At 37.4% G+C, this 21028-nt stretch overlaps 2 protein-coding genes across 2 annotated transcripts; one reads left to right on the top strand and one right to left on the bottom strand.

The window, feature by feature from the left end:
* Positions 1–46: 46 nt before the first annotated feature.
* MONOS_8516 (putative exosome complex component RRP4) lies at positions 47–4174 on the top strand (the record flags this gene model as incomplete). The annotated part of the gene is made up of 12 exons (XM_067878933.1): positions 47–210; positions 259–348; positions 409–1612; positions 1882–2154; positions 2224–2372; positions 2435–2640; positions 2776–3149; positions 3202–3366; positions 3454–3546; positions 3615–3812; positions 3878–3969; positions 4072–4174. 12 exons carry the CDS (start codon positions 47–49, stop codon positions 4172–4174), a joined length of 3111 nt encoding a protein of 1036 aa, XP_067719733.1.
* On the bottom strand, positions 4171–20836 carry MONOS_8517 (putative calnexin; the record flags this gene model as incomplete). The annotated part of the gene is made up of 6 exons (XM_067878934.1): positions 4171–5975; positions 6039–6124; positions 6201–6330; positions 6398–6483; positions 6625–20628; positions 20824–20836. 6 exons carry the CDS (start codon positions 20834–20836, stop codon positions 4335–4337), a joined length of 15960 nt encoding a protein of 5319 aa, XP_067719732.1. The 3' UTR covers positions 4171–4334.
* Positions 20837–21028: the final 192 nt, after the last annotated feature.

The raw sequence follows: 21028 nt of genomic DNA, 5'->3' as shown, positions 1-21028 counted from the left end.
TGTTGAATAAAAACAAATATTTTTCGATATTTGAATAGAATATCGCATGGAAAAGCGAAAGCCATTTTATGCAAAATGGTTGACAGATAAGGAAAGATTACGGAAAATTTCAAGATCAACATCATTAAAACTATCACCAAGCTATGTCGCTATTCCTTCTGACATTGGACCAGTTACTACTAGTGATTTTGACGGAACAAAACAACAATTGTGTGCAGATAAATATTTATTTTCAAAAAACGGCTAACATTTGTTTAGTCTTGCAGCATCTGGGAAAAAAGGAGGCGTTTGCATTATTGACACGTTCCGACAAGAAACAGAGCTTAAGCCTGTGAAATCATCACAGAAGTTTGCTTTTTATGAATGCAATTATTGAAGAAATAATGAGTCTTTTTAAAAATAAAACAGAATCAAGAACAGGCAAGTATCTGTGTGCCGATTTTTCCCGCAAGATGATGGAATGGTTGCAACTGGAACAGCAAATGGACAGGTGGAAATATGGGATACAAGAACTTTGTCTATTGCTCTTTCTTCTTCGTTTCAATCAATACCCATAAATACCATTTCTTTTCGAAATTCCGAGCCGATACTTTGCGTTGGAGGAGAAACGCCAGAGTTTTCGTTGTATGACGTTCGAATGGGAGTGTTTGTTAACACTTTTTCAGGCCATCGGCAATCAATTACAAATCTTCTTTGGGCAGGTGGGTCGTATCCTGCGATGCACAAGAAAAGACAATGTCTCACTTCTTTGGAATCCATTGCAACAGAAAACATTATCGTGAGCGGATCTGACGATGGTTCAATCCGTGTTTGGGATCTTCGGACAACAAGAGCCATTTCGTGCTTTGACGCTGAAGATGGAAGAGAGAAGAGCGTTCAGCAATCAGCACAAGAAATAAAGAAAAAGCTTATTATGAATCATCAGACATCAACATCCCCATTGAGACAAAGCGGAGCCTTCCCTTCCACAGCTTCATTTTCTGCTCAAAAAAAGTCACCAATAAAAGCATCCCTCCTCAGAAATACAGCGCAAAGCGTGATAAAAACGGACAATTTTGCCCAAAATTCTGTGGAATGTGCACCTTCTCACGAAGATGGTGTTAAATCCTTGTGTCTTTGCCACGGCGGAATGGATTTACTTTCACTGGGAAAAGATGGAGTTCTTCGGATGTGGAATCTGTTCCCAATCATTTCTTCGGAAAAGCCTCAACTTCGTTTCACTGTGAAAGGTCTGACAACCGATCCCAGCTATTTATCAAGCTCATTATCTGCAGTTGCTTTTGATTCAGACGGAGACGATGCGGATGATGCTGCAGTGCAATTGCAAGATATGAAGTTATCAACTGTTGGCGTTTATAACACTGAAAATAAAAAAATCACAACTCAAATGGCCGTTCTTGATTCATTAGATGAAGCTTATATTCCATGTGGCTTTGAATTAAAGACTGTTGATTTAAATAAATGCCATATTTATGCAGATAAAAAAAAATCAAACTTATCTCTTTCAGATGTTAGTAATTCACAGACTGGGCATTTTAGGCCTATAACTACGTGCTCAGTATCACAGACAACAGGACAATTATTTACAGGTGCGTTAGATGGATTAATCAATGTATGGTCGGATCCGCATCCAATCTTTCATTCAAGTTTTTCATGTTGATATTTAAAAAAATAATTTTTTTTTCTTGTATTTTTAAAAAAAAATAAATTTGTATTAAAAACCTTTGATTAATTTTATATTTTTAAAACACTTGTTTCTTTATATTTGTCAAAAAGAAAATTCAATTCGAAAACATAATATAACCCTTTATAAAATAAATTTGTTAAATGACTTTTGTTTTACCTGGGGAGACAGCGTATGCTGACGTTTCGCAATCTCAGCATGATGTTTATATTTCCCGAGGATTAACTTCTACGGACGATGATGTAACTGTAACTGTTGGTGGCATTCTGACACAGACAGCAAAACATCATTTAACTCTTGAATCTTCTTCGAAGATGTATTATCCATCATTGGGAGATTTCGTTGTTGGAATTATAACTGATAGAAAAGGAGATGAAGGATATATTGTTGATATTAATTCTTATAAAAACGCTTTTCTTCCAATAACTGCTTTTGAAGGTGCTACGCGAAGAAATCAGAATTTATTGAAGGTTATCTAATTTATCTAATTATATATACATTAAAGCAAGTGATATTCTGCTATTCTTTTTTCCATTTAGTATGGCTCTGCAGTTTTTGGGCGAATTACATATTGCGACAAGCATATGGAGCCAACGATGTCTTGCATTTCAAAAACGAAAGGTGCATCTCCATTAGGCGTTTTAGAAGAAGGAACGACATTTCGTTGTTCAACTGGTCTTTCAAAACAGTTTGATTATTTAATTCATTTTCTTTTTACTTTTTTGAAAAATTTTTTCAATTATTTTTTAGACTTTCTGCGGATTCTAATTCTGTTCTTCCTCTTATTGGAAAATACATTCCCTTTGAAATTGCTTCAGGGGAAAATGGAATTGTTTGGATTTTGACAAATAAAGTTCAAGACACTATCACAATTTGGGATCTTCTTCAATCAACTGACGGACTAAGTTCAAAAGAGGCAAATCAAATTATTGAAAATGAAATTCAATCTGGAGGGGGTAAAAAGCAAGTTTTTCACGAATGAAAAATAAAAAAAACTTCTTTTGGTTCACTTCATTATTTTTTTTCTTTCATTTCATGGGATTAAATGGCTGAGGAGAAATTTGGAAGATATAATATCAAAAAAACATTAGGCTTTGGAGCGCATGCAACAGTATTTTTGGTATATTTTGATGCTGAAGGCTCACAAAATGAGAAAATACAAATTCAAGAATATGCAGCAAAAGTTGCAATTTCAGATGCATTTTCATCAATGATTGAGAGAGAATGGATAGTGTCGCAACACATTTGCAAAAGCAAATGGATCCAAGAAATCATCGAGTTTGGAAAGAACGAAGAAAAGCTTTCGTATTTGATTCAACCTCTTCTTGGTGAATCTCTCTCTGATCGAGTGAAAAGATTAGGAGGGCGCTTGACATTGATTTCAACATTGAAAATCGGAATTCAAATGTTTTTATCTCTCGAATCATTCCATCAAAATGGACTTGTGCATTGTGATATTAAACCAGTATTACTTTATTTTAACGAATACCTTTTTTTAAAATCTCAAATTATCTTAGAACAATTTTTTATTTTCAAAAGAAAAAGATATTTCTGAGCATTTAGTTCTTATTGATTTTGGATGCTCCGTTGAAAATCAAAATCAAAGTAAATGTTTGTCACTCCCTCCTCTCAAAGAATTTCCCAAGCACCGTTACACATCAGTTTCGGTTCATCTAGGAGCTGTACGTTGTTCTTATTTTTGAACTCTTCTTCACACATTTTTTTATTTTTGAACAATATATTTTCTGAAAATTCTTAATACTTCACAGACTCCAACCCAAGTTGATGATTATTGGTCTGCACTCTTCATTTTAATAGAACTTTCAACGGGAACACTTCCATGGGTGCATATTAAAGATATGGTTTTTGAAGCTTTTTTGTGAACGTTTCAGCATTAAAACTATTTATTTCACTTTCTATTTCATTTTAGTCAGTTGCGGGGTTAGCAAAGCGAAACAGTATTCCCACAGATCTTTTGCAATCGGCAGACGAAGTGTTCCGTTCAATGTGCGAGCACCTTGTTTCTTTCGATGCCTCTTCCTCGGAATTATCTTCATCCTCCTCGTCTTCACAGTCAGCTGAAAAAAATGAATCATCTTTGGGGAAAATGCTCCTTGAATCGATGACAGTATGTCAAATAACTTTTATTTATTTATTTCATCTTTAAACGTATTACAATTTTTATCCTTTTAGCAAAGGCTTGAAAATCTTGAGAAAACACCGAAGGATCAAATTGATTGGGAATCAGAAAAAGCATACAACGAAACTTTGCCAAAACAGAAAATGTATAAAACTCAATATCACTATGAATGCTCTTCAATACTCATTAAATGAAAATACTTTTTTTTTTGAATTTTTTTTTGTCTGTAATTCGCTTTTTTCTATAGATCCATTGCAGATTACGTTCTTCCTCACCAGTCTGATTTGTCAGCATCAGCATGGTCTTCTTCTTCTGCACATCCTCCACGACACAAGTCTCCGCCTATTTGAATGCTTCATTCGATAAAAAAATATACTCATAAAAACTCCTGAAGATGCGAAGTGTATATGGATGCGTTCGCTTTGATGAAAAGATACAAAACAAAAAACACCAACAAGAAGAGAAGACAAAAAGAAAGCAGAAACAAGAAGTGCCAGAAATGGAAGAAGACTATTGCTTCCCTTTTCCTTTTTTTCCCTTAACTTTTCTCTGTGTTGGCTCTTTTTCTTCCTCTTTTTCTACAATTCGTGATTTTTCCGCTTCCTTCACTTTTGCAGGTGCTTTTTGTTTGGTTTCCTTTTTTGGTTTTTGTTTCTTTCCTTCATCTTCTTCGTCTTTTTTTGTTTGTGTCTTTTGCTCTTTTGGAACAGTTGCTATTTTCAGTAATTCTTCGATTCTTTTCTTTTTTATTTCTTGTTCTTTTTGCTCGGCTTCCCTCATCAGCATGCGGCCTTCGATGATATTCGCCTTTTCTCTTGCTTCTTGTGCTTCAGCTTCTTCATCTTCATTCGCACTTTCAGCCTTTTCTTTGTGTGAGCCCTCTTCTTTTTCTTTCTGTTTCTCTCCTTCTTCTTTTCTCTTTTTCATGTCTATTTTCTGTTGTTGCAGCATCTTCTGCTCCATTTCCCATCTCTCTCTTTCGACTCTGTCATCGTGTCTTTCGATAGCAATCACAACACACACTGCAATTGGAACAGTCACCAGCAGTGTGGCAAAGGAGACCAGACACATCAGCTTCACATAATGGTCTGACCCCCACTCAAGCAACAGCTCTCCTCCCATCTTCAATTTGTTCTTTAATCCTTCTGTTCTCATAATCCTCTTCAATTTTATCTTCAGTTCTGCATTCTCGTTGATCTGTGCTTTTTTCTTCCAGTCTTTGTATTCAGCAGCATAGCGAGGAATCCACCTTTCTTCCACAATCTTCGCAGCCTCCTTCTCATCATCACAAATAAGCACATTGTCAAAGAGGACATCCTTCGTGTCGCTGAGGACATCAAACCCGACTGCTCGTATTGCCTGCAGCTGATGCAGCTGGCGAGGCACATAATAGTTCGGGTTGTCAATCTTTCGCGGCTTCCACTCTCCAATGTACTTCGGGTTCGGAATCTTCCGCGGTACAAACTTCCCAAGAAAGCGCGGGTTCTTCACGTATATCGGCGTCCATGGCCCGCAGCCGTGTGCCATGCACTCAGGATTCTCAATCATCGGAGCTTCCCACTGGCCATCCTTCTCGTCGTCCCACAATTCGGGCTTTGTTGCATTGGGATCAGGAATATAAAACGGCTGATCTTCATCCCAGCTATCTGGCTTGCGAGAAAATGGATCTAATATAAATTCTGGTTCATCTTCGTCCCAATATTCTGGCTTTATATCTTCTGGATCATCAATTTCTTTCTCATCCTCCCAGTCGCTAGGCTTTTTGTCACTTGGATCATCTATCATGAGAGGAGGCTGAAATGGTGGATCAAATAGTGTCGAATCATTGAGCATTCCTTCTGCTACAGTTTTTGAATCTATTTTAATTTTGAATGTTTCGTCTGTCTTTAAAACCAGCGTATAAACATGAGTAAGATTATCAAATTTTCCTTGTGGAGGATTTGCGAGCTTATGCTCGACCCATTCCCCAGAAATAGCATTCTTCTTTTGTAAAATGAAATGTACTTGATTTGTGGCTCCACATCTGTCAGGACCAAACATTATTAGATATCTTGTTTTCTCATCAAAAACTTCTTGTTCAAAAAGTCCTCCGAATAATTTAATATATGCTCCACCGCAAGCATATGGCGTTTCTTGGAGTTTGACATCATACTATTTTTACAAAATAAAACGAAAAAAATAAAGAGCAAAACTAAAAATAAAGCTTTCGCAAACTTGAAGAACAAAATCTCTATTTTCTGGATTGATGTTAGCGCGTGCAGTAATTCCGTGAAATGATTTTGGAGACTTCATTACAAGTCCTTAAGATAAAAAAATTGTTGCAGACAATTGTGAACAAAGCGATAAGCAGATGATTTTTTGAAAGAATGATGATACCTTTATCTCCAAGTTCATACACTTCATTTTTTCTTTCTTCAATTGACCATGTTCCATTAAAATGTGGTGATTTTGACGGTATCCATTTTAATCCCAAAGTATCATCGTCAAAGGGTTCAAAGAAAAAAACCTTCAATTTATATTTATTTGAAATAAAAGCATTCGAAAATATGATAAAATATTGAGATATTGTATACCTTTGATTTTATAAAAGAAAACAAAATAAGAAAAAGAAACAGTCGCATGAAATATCGACTTCTTGAAATATTTTGATCCAAAGAACCTTTATTAACATAATAAATAATTAAAATGGAATGAATAATAAAGCTTATTCATGAAATAAAAAGAAAAAAATGCTACATAAATTATTTAAAAGATTTAGCGAATAATGACTTATTCGATGAAAGAAAATGTGTTGGCGTACTTCCAGTGTTAGTTGATAAGGCATCAAATAAAGACGAATAAGGCGTAGATGTTGAAGAGGACGATATTGAAGAAAGAGGGAAAGAAAGAGAAGACACATACTTTGCGGTCCGGGAAGATGAAAACCTTGAAGGACAAGTACCTTCAAATTGACGAGGGAAAAGACGAGATGAAGAGAAAGAAGAAGAAAATGAGTTTGAGCCTGAAAATGGAATATTATCAGAAGAAAGTTGTTGGGTCTTGGGAGCTAGGATTTGATATGGCATCTGAGATTCATCCTTATTTAGTGATGAAGTTGATGAAGGAGACAAAAATGAACGAATTGAGTTCTGGGAAGAAAAAGCTTCTTGATCATCAGTTTTCTCTTCACTTAATCTTTTAAAAGTACTTTCATCGAAATATTCTTTAATGTCTTTTTCTTCATCAACTTCACTGGGTTCCATGCTGCTTCCTTTTTCATTCATTTCATCCTCGTCTTTAACTGCCATTTCTTCTTCTTCTTCTTCTTCTTCCTCTTCTTCCTCTTCTTCTTCCTCTTCCTCTTCTTCCTCCCCTTCTTCTTCCTCTTCAAAGACTTCTCTTTCATCTTCCAGGTGATTTTGTGACACTCTTTCATTAATTTCTTTGGAAAAGCAATTCTGTTGAAATGTACTTATTTCATTCTCCTCTTTTTCATAAATGTTTTCAGATGATTTTTCGCTGATATTTTCATTATTGTCTTTTGTATAATCATTTTTACTCATAAAAAGATTGAACGCATTTTCTTGGTCATCTTCTGTTGATTCTTTTTCAGTTTCATTTGCTCTTTCTTGCATAACATCTTCCCGTTTGTTTCTTGTGTGCAAGGCAAAAAGCTTGAGAAGTTTCTCGTTTTCTTTTCTTTCTTCTTCCAAAATCTTTCGAAGTTCGGCTTCTTTTTCTTGATTTTTCTGGATTTGCTGCTTGAGCCTTGAAGTCTCTTCTGTTATGCGCTTTACAGTTCCTTTTTTCTCTTGCTCTTTATGGCAACTCTCTCCTTCATCATTATATGGTTCATTTTTCTGGGCCTGGTTATTGTTTTGATTTTGAATTTCATTTGAAAAAGTCTTATTGTTTTCTTTCTGATCTAATTCGACAATTTCTTGATCGTCTTGCTTTTCTGTTTCGCATTTGGCCTCATCCTGTTGTCTGAGCATCAATTCATCTGTAAATGTTTGCTCGTCAGATGGAAGCAAAAATGTCTCCGCGTTCTCATCATCATCGTTGTCAAATATTTCCTTGTCATTTTCTTCTCTTTCATGTTGTTTCGTATCATTCTCTTTTGTAAGAGTCTCTTTTGAATTTTCTGTTGTCTCTTCTTTTGTCTTCTCCGAGGGCATTGATTCCGATTCATCATCATCATCATTTTCATCTTCAATTTCTTGTTTCTCAATTTTTTCCTTTTGTTCCATTTCTTTGCTGCATTCATTTTCTTTTTCTGTCTCCAATTTCATTTTCTCTTCTTTCACTTCTGTGTTATTTTCATTTGCTTCAAGTATTTTTTCACTGGAGCACTCTTCAGATGATGATATGGCATCATCTTCTCTGCTAAATTCCATCTCTTTGGAGGAAAATGATGGCAATGAAGCGTCTGTTTCATCTTCCTCTTTTCTTGGTGATTGAGTCACAGAATCATTTGCTCCAATTTTCTCTTCCACATAAGACTCTTTTTTCCCAGCCAGAATCTTTTCTTCATTCTTTTCAATTTCAAGTTTTGTATCATTTTTAATCTGATTATCATTTTTGGCATTTTCATTAAGGATCTGAAGTTTTTCATTTTCTCTGTTTTCAAATGTTGGTGAATGGCATTCACTGCAAAAGAAGGATTCATCAAACTTGTCTGCAGAAGACTGACACTCACCTGGCAATTCAATTTGAGAAAGAGTTTTCCTGTAATTTTCTTCTTTTCTGCTTTCCTCTTTTTCTTCAAATTCTCTGAGGATCGAATCAATATCAATACCACTTTCGTTGGACTCTTCTTTCTTCCATTCATTCTCTGTGGTGGTATTCATGTTACTCTCTTCTGTTGCAATTTCTGTAGTTGGTGCATCTGATGCACCATTCGAATAATTTTCATTTGATTCAGCTATTTCAAAAGTTCCTATTTCTCCAGCAGCTTCAGAATTCTCATTTTCCTCATCTTTTGAAATACTTGAAAACTCTTTAAACGAACTTATGCTTGATTTTGTAACTAACTTTTGATCATCTTTTTTTAAATCTTTTGGTATTTCGGTTGAAAATTCTTTTGTAGTTGATGCTTCAGTTTTCTGTTCATCCACATCAAGTTTCTCATTTTCATAAATATTCTCTTCTGCAACAGTTGTTTCAGCAATTCTTATTGCTTCAGCAGACTCACTTTTATTGCTGGACAAGGATTTATTTTCTTCGCTAATATCTTCAATTTGGCTGCTGTCTTTAATATTTCTATTCCAGAGAGATAAATCTTTCAGTAATTCATCAATTTGATTCTCAACTTTTTCATCCACATTTTCGTCCAATTCTTCTTTTTTGCTTTCGAGAATGCCCATCAATTGGCAATGATCGTTTTCGCTTGCGCTTTCGAAAAGCTCCTTTTCTTTTTCCTTTTCGAGTATATGATCAAAATCATTTTCATCTTTCTTTTCCTCCTCAAAATGTGTCCGTGGTTCCTCAGTCAATTCATCCACGCTGCTTAGAATTTGCTCAGGAATTGATTTCTTATGGTTATTAATCAAATCTAAGATATCATCCAAATATTCAGAAAATGCGTCCTTTTCTGTTTCAGCTTCTTTTGCTATGTTTATGATCTCTTCCTCTTTTTCTTCCTCTTCATCAATTTGTTTAACAACTCTTAAAGCTTCTCTTCGAATAGCATCCAAATGATCAAGCTTTGAATCATTCTCTTCTTTGATCACATTATCTCTGTTTTTATTACCCTCAGAATGAGTTTCCTCGACTTCTGCATCTGGGCTTTCAATTGTAAAATCTAGCAATTGCTTTATAGTTTCTTCTTCTCCACGGATTTGTTCATTTTCTCTTGTTTCTTCATTTGAAATGAGTTCATTTGTTTTTATAAGTTCATTTTCCGCTTTAACATTTGTGAAACTCGATCTTTGTTTCTGCAATAAATCATTCAAACTACTTTTGGCTGGACAATTTTTCATTTCTTCAGAAATTTCTTCGTCTTCGGATTCTTCCTCTATAACTTCTTTTGTTTTTCCTTCTTCAATTCTTTTTTCTTCAATGTGCTCGTCAATCACTGCTTCAAATTTGTTCAAACTCAAATTTTCAGCATTCTCAATTTCATCGTTTTCATTTTGTTCTTCTTTCCTTCTTTCACATTCGGCGATAGAGCTCTCTTGTTCTTGATAAAAACCTTTCAAATATTCGGATTTTTGGAATGAATCGTCTTTTTTTATATTTTCATTCTTTTCCTCATTTGAAGCCAAAGTTTGCAAAGGATCTTTGCTTTCTCTTAAATCAAGCTTTTTCTTGGAAAATGTCCCATTTTCTTTCTTTTCATTTTGTGCTGGATCTTGCTGAATAATAAGATTATGCTCTTCTTCTGTGAAAGCGATAAAAGTATCGCTTTGGCTTTGAGAAGGATGACTTAATTCAAAAGTGTTTTTTTCATCTTCGTTCTTGCCTTTTGATTGAAGAGGAGGTTCGAATTCTTTTGATTCTCCGGAAAGATCAAATTGCATTTCTTTTGAATCAACATCGATCTTTTCATTTGTGTTTGTTGTTTCATTTACTGGGGTTAAACTATTACTTTTATTGAACTCATTTTCCATTTCTTTCGTTTCATCTTCCTCTTTCGTTCTTGCGCTTGGCTCATCATCTTTATCTGAGAATTGCTCCATTTTTGATGAAACGCTGTGAGAAGAAAGTAGACTTCTCAAAAATTCTGTTTTTTCATCTTTAACCATTGACTCTTCAAACGTAGGTTCGTTTATCAAATTCTCTTTGCTGATTTCATCGCTATTGTTTGATTCAGTCTTTTGTTCTTCACCAGAAAGAGCAGAATTATCTGTTGAAGTCGTTGAAGCAGAGAACATCAAAAGTTCTTCTGCTTCCTCTGTCCTTTCGTTCGTTTCATGTTCTTTTTCCTCTTCAATAGTAGATTCTTTTTCTTCTTCGAATTTCTCCGTTTGTACCGAAAAGACGTTTAACTCATTGTAATTATCCTCTTCTGGGACTTTCATTTTTCCGCATTCTTCTAATTCTTGAATGCGATCTGCTTTATCTTCAACATCATGTTCGTGGCTTGCCTGATGAATTTCACTTGTTCCTTCATTGTCAAAATCATGTTCCTGGTCAAAGTGTTTTTCAGCTTCAATTATTTGTTCTGGAAATGAAAATTTTCTGTGATCAATTTCGTTTTGCTCTATTTCTTCTTCTTCGTTTTGATGTTCAGATTTTGTTGTTGATGTCTCTTCTGAATGTTGTCGAGAAGCAAATGAATGCTGAGAGGAAAATGAACTCAAATTTGTTTGATCATCTCCAGATTTATCGCTAAAATTTTCAACAATAGAATGAATAATTGTACTTCCATCGGAAATTGGTCTTTTATTTTCAAATTCTTCGCTTTCAATCTCATCTTTTTGAATGTCATCTTTATTTTCAACGTACTTTTCTTTTTCATCTTCAATAGCTGATGCATGACATGTTGAATATTCTGATTCAAACTGTGTCTTCTTTTCAAAAGCAACACTTATATTATCAGATTCTTGGCTTTGCAATGAAACTTCTTTTGTTCTTTCATCATCTATTTTGCTTGGTTCTGTTGTGTCTTGTTGATTATCTTCGGATTTGTCGTCTTGTTTCGTCAGACTTTCTGCAAACGATAACAGCTGAACAGGATTCTGTTCGACTTTATCTTCGGTGAAAGTATTGCTGGGGAATGGCTCATTGTTGTTTGTCTTCTCTGTTTTAACGCTCTCCGCGATGATGCTTTCTTGTTTCTTTTTCTTTTCGTCTATTCTTTTCAGAATTAAATCAACGAAGTTTATGTTTTCATCTTCATCGGAATCTTGTTCAATCATTATGTCTGCTTCACTTTGCCTTTGCTCATCAATGACATCAGATTTTTTGCTCAAAATTATTTTCTTTTTTTCATCATTTTGTTCTAATAACTGATTTCCTTCCGATCTTTGCTTCTGTTCGGCGATAGAATTGCCATAATCCTTGTCAACTGTCTCGATCTGAGTTAAATCCTCCTCAACTGTTTGCTCATTCGCTGTTTTTGAATTGTTGTCCTCATTTGATTCGAGTAATCGAAAGTATTCATCAAACGATTGGTGGTCTTTCACAGTTGATTTATCTGATAAAGAACCCTCTTTCTCTTCGTTTTCTATATCTTTTATTTCTTCTGCTTCTTCCTCAACTTCATTGTCATTTTTTGTATCTGCTTCGATTGGATCAGGGTGATCGAGCTCATCACTCATTTCTTTTGCCTCAACGATTGGATGTATTTCTTCAAGTGTGTCTTTCGAGTGATAAGCAGATTCGTATGGAACAATTTGAATGTTCATAATACTTTCTTGCTCATTAGGACAAATGTCACTTTTACTGTTTTTATCACTCGATTTAACTTCGTCCATCTCCAATTCCTTACTGGAATTACGCTGACTGAAATTCATTGAATCGCTTGCACTCTTCAAAGAATAATCACTTGTGGAATCTGATTGTCTTTCGAATTCTTTATTAAATGTTTGCGAAGATTCAGCCTCTTGTTCACACATTCTTGCACTTTCTTCAGTTGAATCTGATTTTTCATTGAGCAATTCAGAATTTTCAGATTCCTTGTCAGCTGTATCTTTACAAGAACTTTCAAAATCCTTTTCTTTTTGCTGAGGCACTTCAAGTGTTTGCTTTTGTTTCGATTCTTCCTGATGTTTATCTTCTTGCTTAATCTTTTCAACTTTAAATAGTTCGCTCGTGCTGTCATTTCGCAACTCTTCTGCAAACATATCATCGTAATCAAAAGACAATGTGAAACGTGATCGAAAATCATCACCGTTTTGTGATTTTTTGAACGGATCTGTTTGGTGTGGTGCTGGGTTCTTTTCTTCTCTGGTAATATCATTTCCTTCATTGTCATTGTCTTTTTCATCTAAACTGGCTAATGAGCTTTGAACAGAAGTGGATGACAGCATACGAGAGAGAGAAGACGATGGAAGAGCCCAGAAGGAAGATGCAGGCATACTCGAATGAAGCGAAGCAATCCGACTTGGCGTTTTAGTTGTGGGTAATATTTTTGATTTTTCCGAAGGTATTTCTTGCAAAGACTTCTGTGAAAGGTTTGATTGTGATGAATAAGGAGATGACTGAAGAGAAGAGCAGAGCACTTTGACTTGTTCTGCGAGATGCACAAGCGACGAGTGGAGATGAACATATGAGTGCTTCGGTGTAACAAGATGCTGCGATGAGGAGTATGTTCCTAAAGAAGGTGAGGCTTCTGCCAAAGGCAGTGGAGATGTCTGATAATGTTGAAGCGAATGTTTTTGCATTTCATCTGTGAATTGAGAATTAGATCGGACCTCATCCTCGTCTTCTGATTGATGCTGAGATTCATCTTGCTTCATTTCTGAAGATTCTGGAAACTCCGACGAAGCAGAATTTAAATGTTGGAGAGATTCATTTTGCGCAGGTTCTGTTGTAATTTCTTCAGTCTCATTTTGTAAAGCTTCATTTGCATTGAAGCTTTTTCCTTTTGATAAGAAAACTTCAGAGAGCGTTTCTGGTTTAAGTTCTTCTTTTTGACTTGACTTTTCATTTTTCAAGCTCGATTCTCTGCTCATAGGAAGAGGTATTTCAATCGATGAAATCAACGAATGCGAAGAATTTGCATGCTCAAAAGATTTTTCTTCTTGATGAACATTGAAATCGCTTCCCTTATGAAGACTTTGTGTCGATTGCATGTCGACTGTTGTGGAGTCTGTGACTGGCGTGTCTTTTCTCTCTTTTTTGGAGTCTTTCATTTGTTGGATCAATTTCGTGATCAATTTCTCTTTCTGTTGCAATTCTTCCATCTGAATCGATACAGGAACAGTTGTGGCACAGCGGGTAATGCTTCCATGTGCCATTCGCTTTTTCCTTGCCTCTCTTCTCTTTTCCAGCGTCTTTCTGTAGCTGAGATGCGAATGTGCTCTGTTCAATGAATGAGACAAGGGACGCGTCACAGAAATCGAAGAAAGCGGTGGAGTCAAAATGTCTGAAAGAAGAAGAGGTTTGCTTGCAAATGGAGGTGACAATGGCTGAAGAGAAACAGAAGAGATGGAAGAAAGTGTTGGGGCTGAGTCAAAGATGTTGATTCGAGAGAGCACCGAAGACGAGACTGATCCTGGAGGTGCGGTTGAAGGGCGTGACGGCTGTGTCACAGTCGACATTTCATCGGACAGCAATGTGTGTGTTGATGAGTGCCCAACGATTGATGGAATGGTCACTCGAGTTGCCTTGCGTGATGCAATTGTATTCCATGCAGCAGATTTCAATTCTGATGCATATGAAGAAGAGTGCTGTGGAGAAGAAGATGAAGGAGGAGAAATTGAAGAGGAAGATGAGGAAGAGGAAGAAGATGAAGAAGCAGAGGAATCAACAGGCTGTTCTATGAGATGTGCCTGTTCCAGGGGAAGCGTTGTCGTTTCAGCAAACTGCGGGAAGGCTGATGTTTGAGTCATCGATTGATCGTCTATTGGAGATAGAAGCTGAAGAGCCACTGTTCTTGTTTCTCTTTCTGTTGTGCTGAGCGGAATTGTGTCTGAAGTGGAAGTGAGGGTGCGAGAAAAATCATTTTGCGTTGCATTCAGGTTGCCTCGATCTTCAGAACTTATTGTTGGCAATAAAGAAGAGCTTGCAGAAGAGATGTTGGCAGTTGAATTTGGAGATGGGGCAATAGTCAGACTTTGACTGTGCAACAGATGATGAAGACTCTGAGTTTCTTGTGCAGAGTCCGAAATTGAATCTTTTTGTTGTAATTCCTGTTCTGAAACTAGTTTTTCATCTTCATTCTGTTTTCCTTTTGAGCTTTGAAGTGTTTCTTGCTGTTGACTCTTGTTCGTATCTTGTAGCGAAGTTTGTTGAGATTCTTGCAATTCTTCGATTTGTGTCTGTTGAGTCTCTTCCATTTTCTGGCTTTGTTTATTCGTTCCATTTTCTGACTGATCAAAGCTTTTGGACTTTTGAAACGGGAAAAATGAGAATGAAGGAGTCGACTGAGATACAACAAGCTCGTGCCAATTCTTTGGAAGCAGCTGAGCTTGGAAGTGAGGCGACGACCAGGCTGACTTAAAAATCGTGTTCTTGTAATGTGGATACGGTACAGCATGTTCATTCATTGGATCCGTCTGTGTTGCTTCATTTTCCTTTTGTACCTCTTTAGCCTCCCCTTTCTCTTCATCCACGATGGACAGCTTGCGCTGCTGAAGGGAAGAAGAAGCATTGATTTTATCACTCTGCGAAGAACTGTCTGAAGAAAACGAAGCTGTTGAAGGCACGCTTTGAATTGGGAATGAGACATACGAAGTTGATGCAGATGAAATTGGTGTCGAGGCAAATGTCGGTGAATATGCTGCCTCGAACGACAAGCCGACTGATCCAGCGCCTGAACGTGAGATGGTCGGGTGATGTGTGTGAGAATGCGCCAGCATGTGGATGACAGGCGACGATGTGTGAGCTGGAAAGTTTTCAATCTGAGGAAGTGTCCGCGAACTGTGGTGCATTTGCTCAAAAAGAAGATCATCTGGCATTTTGAGCTTAGAAAGCGAAGAAGGCGAGCGTTGTCCTCTTTCTCTTTTCCTTCGGTCTGAGGGAGTCCGACTGTCACTTTTTGTTCCGTCTGTTGTGCTGAATGCTTTGTCTCCGCTGATGGACATCTCAGATGGAGTAAACATTGTCCGAAACGCCCTCGCCGAAGACGGTGTTGGTGTTGAAGGCGAAAATGAAAATTGATTGTTCCGCAAACACGAAAGCAAGTCTTCGTCGTCGGTTAGTGTCACTGCTTCCATATCTGAGAAGTTCACTGTGTGCACAGTGTTTGAGGTCATCGGTGGTGTCTGGCCGTTTCTTCTGTCAGAAACGGTCTTTTTGAAAAATGGTGCATAATCTTTGATTTTTGATATATCCATGTCAATTGCTTTTGCTGCATTTCTATCGTAATCAGGTTTTGCATCGTTTTCTGCCTTTTTATCTGTCTTAACATTTGCTTCACATTCTGTCTTTTCTTCAGCTGAAGAGGCAGCATTCTCTTCTAAAATGGAATCTGAAGAGGTTAATTCGGACACTTTCTTCAACATTGCAACTGTTGACTCAGTCAAACAGAATTGCTTAGAAAGAGGAACTGACAAAGGAGTTGGAGGAGGCACAAGGACTGTTGTGGCAGAAGAGGTGGCAGTCGAATATGAAACAGGAGGAAACTTCAGAGAGGCCAAAGAGCTGGAAGGTATGAGAAGCTCCAAAGTAGGCGATGGAGCAGTTCCTGGTGGAAGATGCCTAATTTGCTCGAGTGTCTCAGAAGAGACGAGCGAGGGAATTTCAGAAAAGGAAGAGGGAGCAAGCAGAGGGGCCATGGGCGACTGGGAAAATGAAATAGGCAATTGCTCCTGTGACATTTGCGGTGGAGATGTTGAACTGTGGAAGAACGCAGATCGAAGCTGTGCCGTCAAAAGATCTGTTGCTTTGTCATCATTTGGAAGAATTGAAGCATCGAATGGTGTGTTGCTGCGTATGTGTTCTTCTTTCGACAATTGTGGTATGTTTGTGCTTGATGTTTGCGCAGACTGATCCTTTTTCTCGATTTTTTCTTCTTTTTCGAATGTTTTGTTTGCTTCTTTTGAAGAAGAAGCAGAATTTGCAGTTGAGTTAGGAAGATGATCAATGTCTTTTGCAGATGAGTAAAGTATTGAAGGAAATGCTGCCGTTACAAAATCGGTTTTTTGCTGTTCATTTTTTGATAGAATTGATGGTGATGATTGAGTTCCTTCTATTTCTTGTGGAGTTGCTTTGTCTTCTTGTTCTGTTTGAAGCAAAGGCTGATATGTCGATCCATCAGAAAGTTCATCAAAGTGCTTTTCGAATGTTTCTGACAGCTGTTGAGAAGATGACACAAAAGAAAGGGCTTTTGTCGATTTTGAAGCAAATTCCATTGTAATTTGCAAATTCTTGTCGAAAGAAGGATCGGTTGCTGTTGAAGATAAGGAGATCATATTTGGTGGCTCTTGAGAAAATGAAGCGCTTGCTGAAGGGTGGATTGATAAGGAGGATGAAGAAGATTTTAATGGGAGCAGAGGCACTGAAGGAAGAGAGAGTGCTCGAGATAAGCTTTGAGAAGAATGTTGAGTCGCAGAATGAGAAAGCAGCGGCGTGTCCAGCACAGGAAGAGAAGGAAGAGAATTATGCGATGAAATTATAGAATCTATTTTTGAATGAGAGGGAGAGCGTGATCGCAAACTGGGCAAAGATTGAGATTTTGTCAACTGAACAGATTGTGATTGTGTAGCAGCTTCGTTTAATTCGTCAGAGTGATGCGAGGTCGATTTCAATGATGAAACTGATTCCGGCACTTTTGGAAGAGACATTTCTGTTAAAGTGGATGAAGATGAATATGATGATGATGAAATCTGAGTTGAAGATTGATTGGATGAATCTGTCTGCATTGCAAGTGGAGAAGGCGAAGGAGAATGCGATGGAAGGGACAAAGTTGAAGAGACAGGAAAAAGAGTTGAAGAAGAGTGTATTGGAGATGGCAGCAAAAGGGCATCCCGACTTGGAGTTGCTGAAGGCAGAAGCATAAACAGCGAACTTGTTGGTGAAGAAGAAGGCGATTGCGAAGGTGATGGTGAAAGTGTCAGCGATTGCGGTGAAGTGAAAGGCGGAGCTGGAACAGAAAATGACTGGCGCGCATTCTCAAAATGCACAGCCTCGTTTGCTATTTGAAGCTCTTCTATTGGATGAAATACGTTTCGTTGCTCTTTTTCTTCTTCGATAAAAGCCGAAGTAGAAGGCGAAACATGAAGCGAATTTGCATCTGATCCGATTTGTGGTTGAAAAACAAGCTGAGAAAATGAAATGTTCGATGCGATTTCTTTCGAATCAGAAGACGTTGGATGAGAATCAAAAGTATTTTGTGTGTGTTGAAGTTCTTTTGTTGACATAGACTTGAGATCAGCAATATTTTGATGGCTTTCGTTTTGCTTTGTTTGTTGCTCATCAAAAGAAGCGCTATCTTTTATGGTTATTTGTTTTGATGGTGTTTCAGATGTCCTTTTATTTGAAGAAGGCTGTTTGTGATTGCGTGCATCTAACTTTGAATTTGAAGTGATGTCTGAAAGAGATGAGCCTGAAGAAGAGTATGAACGTGAATAAGAGCGAGAGTCAGATGTCGAATGAGAATGAGAGCGAGAACTGTTTCGTGAACGAATACGAGACAGAGAATCTGTTGATGCAGCAGAAGGAGATTTAGAGCGATATCGCTGGTGATGATGGTGGTGGTGATGATGATGACTGCTGTCATGATGATCATCATGATGATCAATATGATGGTGATTGTATGAATGATTTGATGGCTGCTGTGAACGAGAGGAGAAATGTGAGAGATTGCGCGGTGGCTGCTCGCTGAGCGGAATCTGAACGGGCGAAGTGTTCTGCATCTGAGGTGTGTAATAAGGAGGAAACTGGCTCCACGGGATTTGAGAAGGCGAAGGAGGAGGAAAACGTCCGGGAAAGGGCTGAAATGGCAGTGGTGAAGTTGGATAAGGCGGGTGAGATGGCGACAAAAGAGGGTAAGCCTGAGGAGATGTTCGTGTTGGCGCAGAATAAAAAGGCTGAGAAGCAGAACGAGGATTGAACGAAGAAAGAGGCATCATCTCATCGCGTGAAAACGGACGAGGCAGATTCGTTGGAGTTGAAGAGGGAAGAGAAGAGGAAGAAGACGATGTTGCGGATGAAGCTGTTGAATAAGTAGAAGTTGGCGTTGAGACAGATGAAGAAGACAGAGAAGAGGAAAGCATCTCATCTCCTCCTGTTTCTGTTGTGTATGTTTCAATTGAGCTTGAACTTGATTCGTTTATTTCTCCTTCATTTTTGTCAGCCACTTCTTTGGTGTCTACTCCTTGTTCATTGCTCTGTTCGCGAAAAGCCCATGGGAAAAAGTCTGTGTTCTCCTTTGGAACAAAAGGATCTTGGCGAGATTGTCTCATCTGCTCTTCTGTGAAGTGCATGTTGATCAACGGCTTTTTGGAGTAGATTGACGATGGCGACGAAGATGGTGATGGTTCATCCGATTGATCAGTGGAACCGTTACGTGGTTGGCTTTTCTTCTTCAAGTCAGGAGATTGCTCAATTGGAAAAAACATCGAGAGACCAGGCAAGTCTTTGTCTGAAAGATCTTTTTGAGGCAAATTGCGATCGTTTGCAATATGTTGCGGAGATAATCTTGTTTTTTGGGAATCTACCGATGAAAAATTATTTGTTCGATTATTTTGCCTATTGCTGCTTTCGAGTTCAAATTCTTTGTCCTTTTTCGGACTTCCCTGCATTGTGCGATGAGAATGGCCGCTTTGATTCGTTTTTGAAGGAGACTGTTTTTGCGGCGTGCTTTTTTGCTTTTGGGGTGTTGAAAGAGATGATTGTACGTCTTTTGTTCTCTTTCTATTTGTGCTGGCAGTAGCTTGCGTTGTTTTGTCCTGCGGAGATTGAGAATGCTCCTTTTGCTGTGGATGGCTGTGGCGTGTTCGATGATGCCGGTGAATGTGATGGTGGACTCGTTTGTGTGACTGTGCTGTGCCTTCATTCTGTTTAGGCGGAGAAATAATGTAAATGGCTGATTGCTGTTCTCGATGTGCTTTGGAGAGAGAGCGATCAGAAGGAGAGGTGTTGTGCTGAGAAATGTCGAAGCGTGAATGATTTGAATGATGTGAACGATATGAGCGATATGAATGATTTGAATGATGTGAATGATGTGAGTGTTGTGAGTGTTGTGAGTGTTGTGATTGGGGCGATGACGTGAATGGGGCATTGATCAAAATTGGGGTGTTTGGGGATGAAGTGATTATTGTCGATGACGAAGGCAACGCAATCGAACGAGGTGTTGATTGATTGCGCGAATGCCGATGAGATGAGGATGAAATGACAGAAAGTGGAGTCAGCGGAATAGACGCATCAGAAAGTGTTCCAAAAGGCCTTGAGAGAGAGGCAGCTGAAGAATGGTGACGTGAACCTCGTTTGTGTCTCTTTAATCTTTCTTCATTGTCACCATCAGCAACCGACCGATCAGGAGAGTGGAAATGATGTCTGTATTTGTGCCTTTTTCGCTGGTCAGAATAAGTTGATGAAATCTCAAGTGAGCTTGTTTGTTCTTGTTGTTTGTGAACTTCCAGCTCTGACTGTTTCATTCTTTGCTCTTCCAGTTTTTGTTCAACCATTTGATCGTCTGCTCCGCTTGAATATTTGTGCGGAGTGCCATTTCCAGGGACGAATATTTCTACTGAAAATCCATCGGATGTTCGACGTTTAGCAAATTTTTCTCTTTCATTTTGTCGTGCTTCGTTGTCTTCAATAGATACGCTCGAATGAGCATGTTTTTGCGATTTGCTTTGCCGAATTACTTCTCTTCCTTCTTTTATGACTTCATCCAAAGAAGGATGCATCTTCGAAGAAGTTGGAGATGGTGAAACCTGACGAATGACTTTCGATTTAGAATTTTTCGAAGATAAAGAACGTGTATTTTCGACTAGGCTCTTTGACATTGGAGATTTGTAATGAGGAGAACTTGAGTTTTTCCTATTTTCTTTCATTTTTGACGTTGAAGGTCCATATTTATTTTTTGTGAAAAGATTAGGTTGTTGAAGTACAGAGTTAATCTTTATAGATTTTTTAGAATAATCTCTATCTAATTCAAGTTGTTCATTGGTTCCATGCTCTGATGGTTGAAGCTTATTTGAGGGATGAAGTGAAAAATTATCTGTATTTTGGAACTTAATGGTTTGTAATCTGATTGTATCTGTATTTTCTAGCAAGATGAATGAAGCAAATGTTATTTAGATTATATTTACGAAGAGATATATTTTCATTTCAAGTGGGTTGTTCATTGATTTTATATTTATTAAAATTCATTGTTTTCAAATCGAGAAAAAATTGCGAAAATAAAACGAATCAAAAAATGTTAAATCATATTAAAAATAAATATATAATTTTATTATCATACGAGATACAGACATTTTTCAAATAAAAGCTTAAAATTATTTCAAATTTCAAATTTTCATTATGGATATTAAAATTTTTGTTATATATGATATTTTTGAATATTTTTGAAATTTTCAATGTTTATAGAAAACCATTGAAATCTAACAATTTTTGAATTTCAAATTCGAAATATTTTATCATTATTTTATTGTTGACAAAGTTTAAAT

This window comes from Monocercomonoides exilis (genome assembly GCF_001643675.1).
Source record: "Monocercomonoides exilis strain PA203 chromosome Unknown scaffold59-495361, whole genome shotgun sequence".
Classification (NCBI taxonomy): domain Eukaryota; phylum Preaxostyla; order Oxymonadida; family Polymastigidae; genus Monocercomonoides; species Monocercomonoides exilis.
The sequence above is the reverse complement of the archived record's forward strand: the minus strand, read 5'-3'. Positions and strand labels throughout refer to the sequence as shown.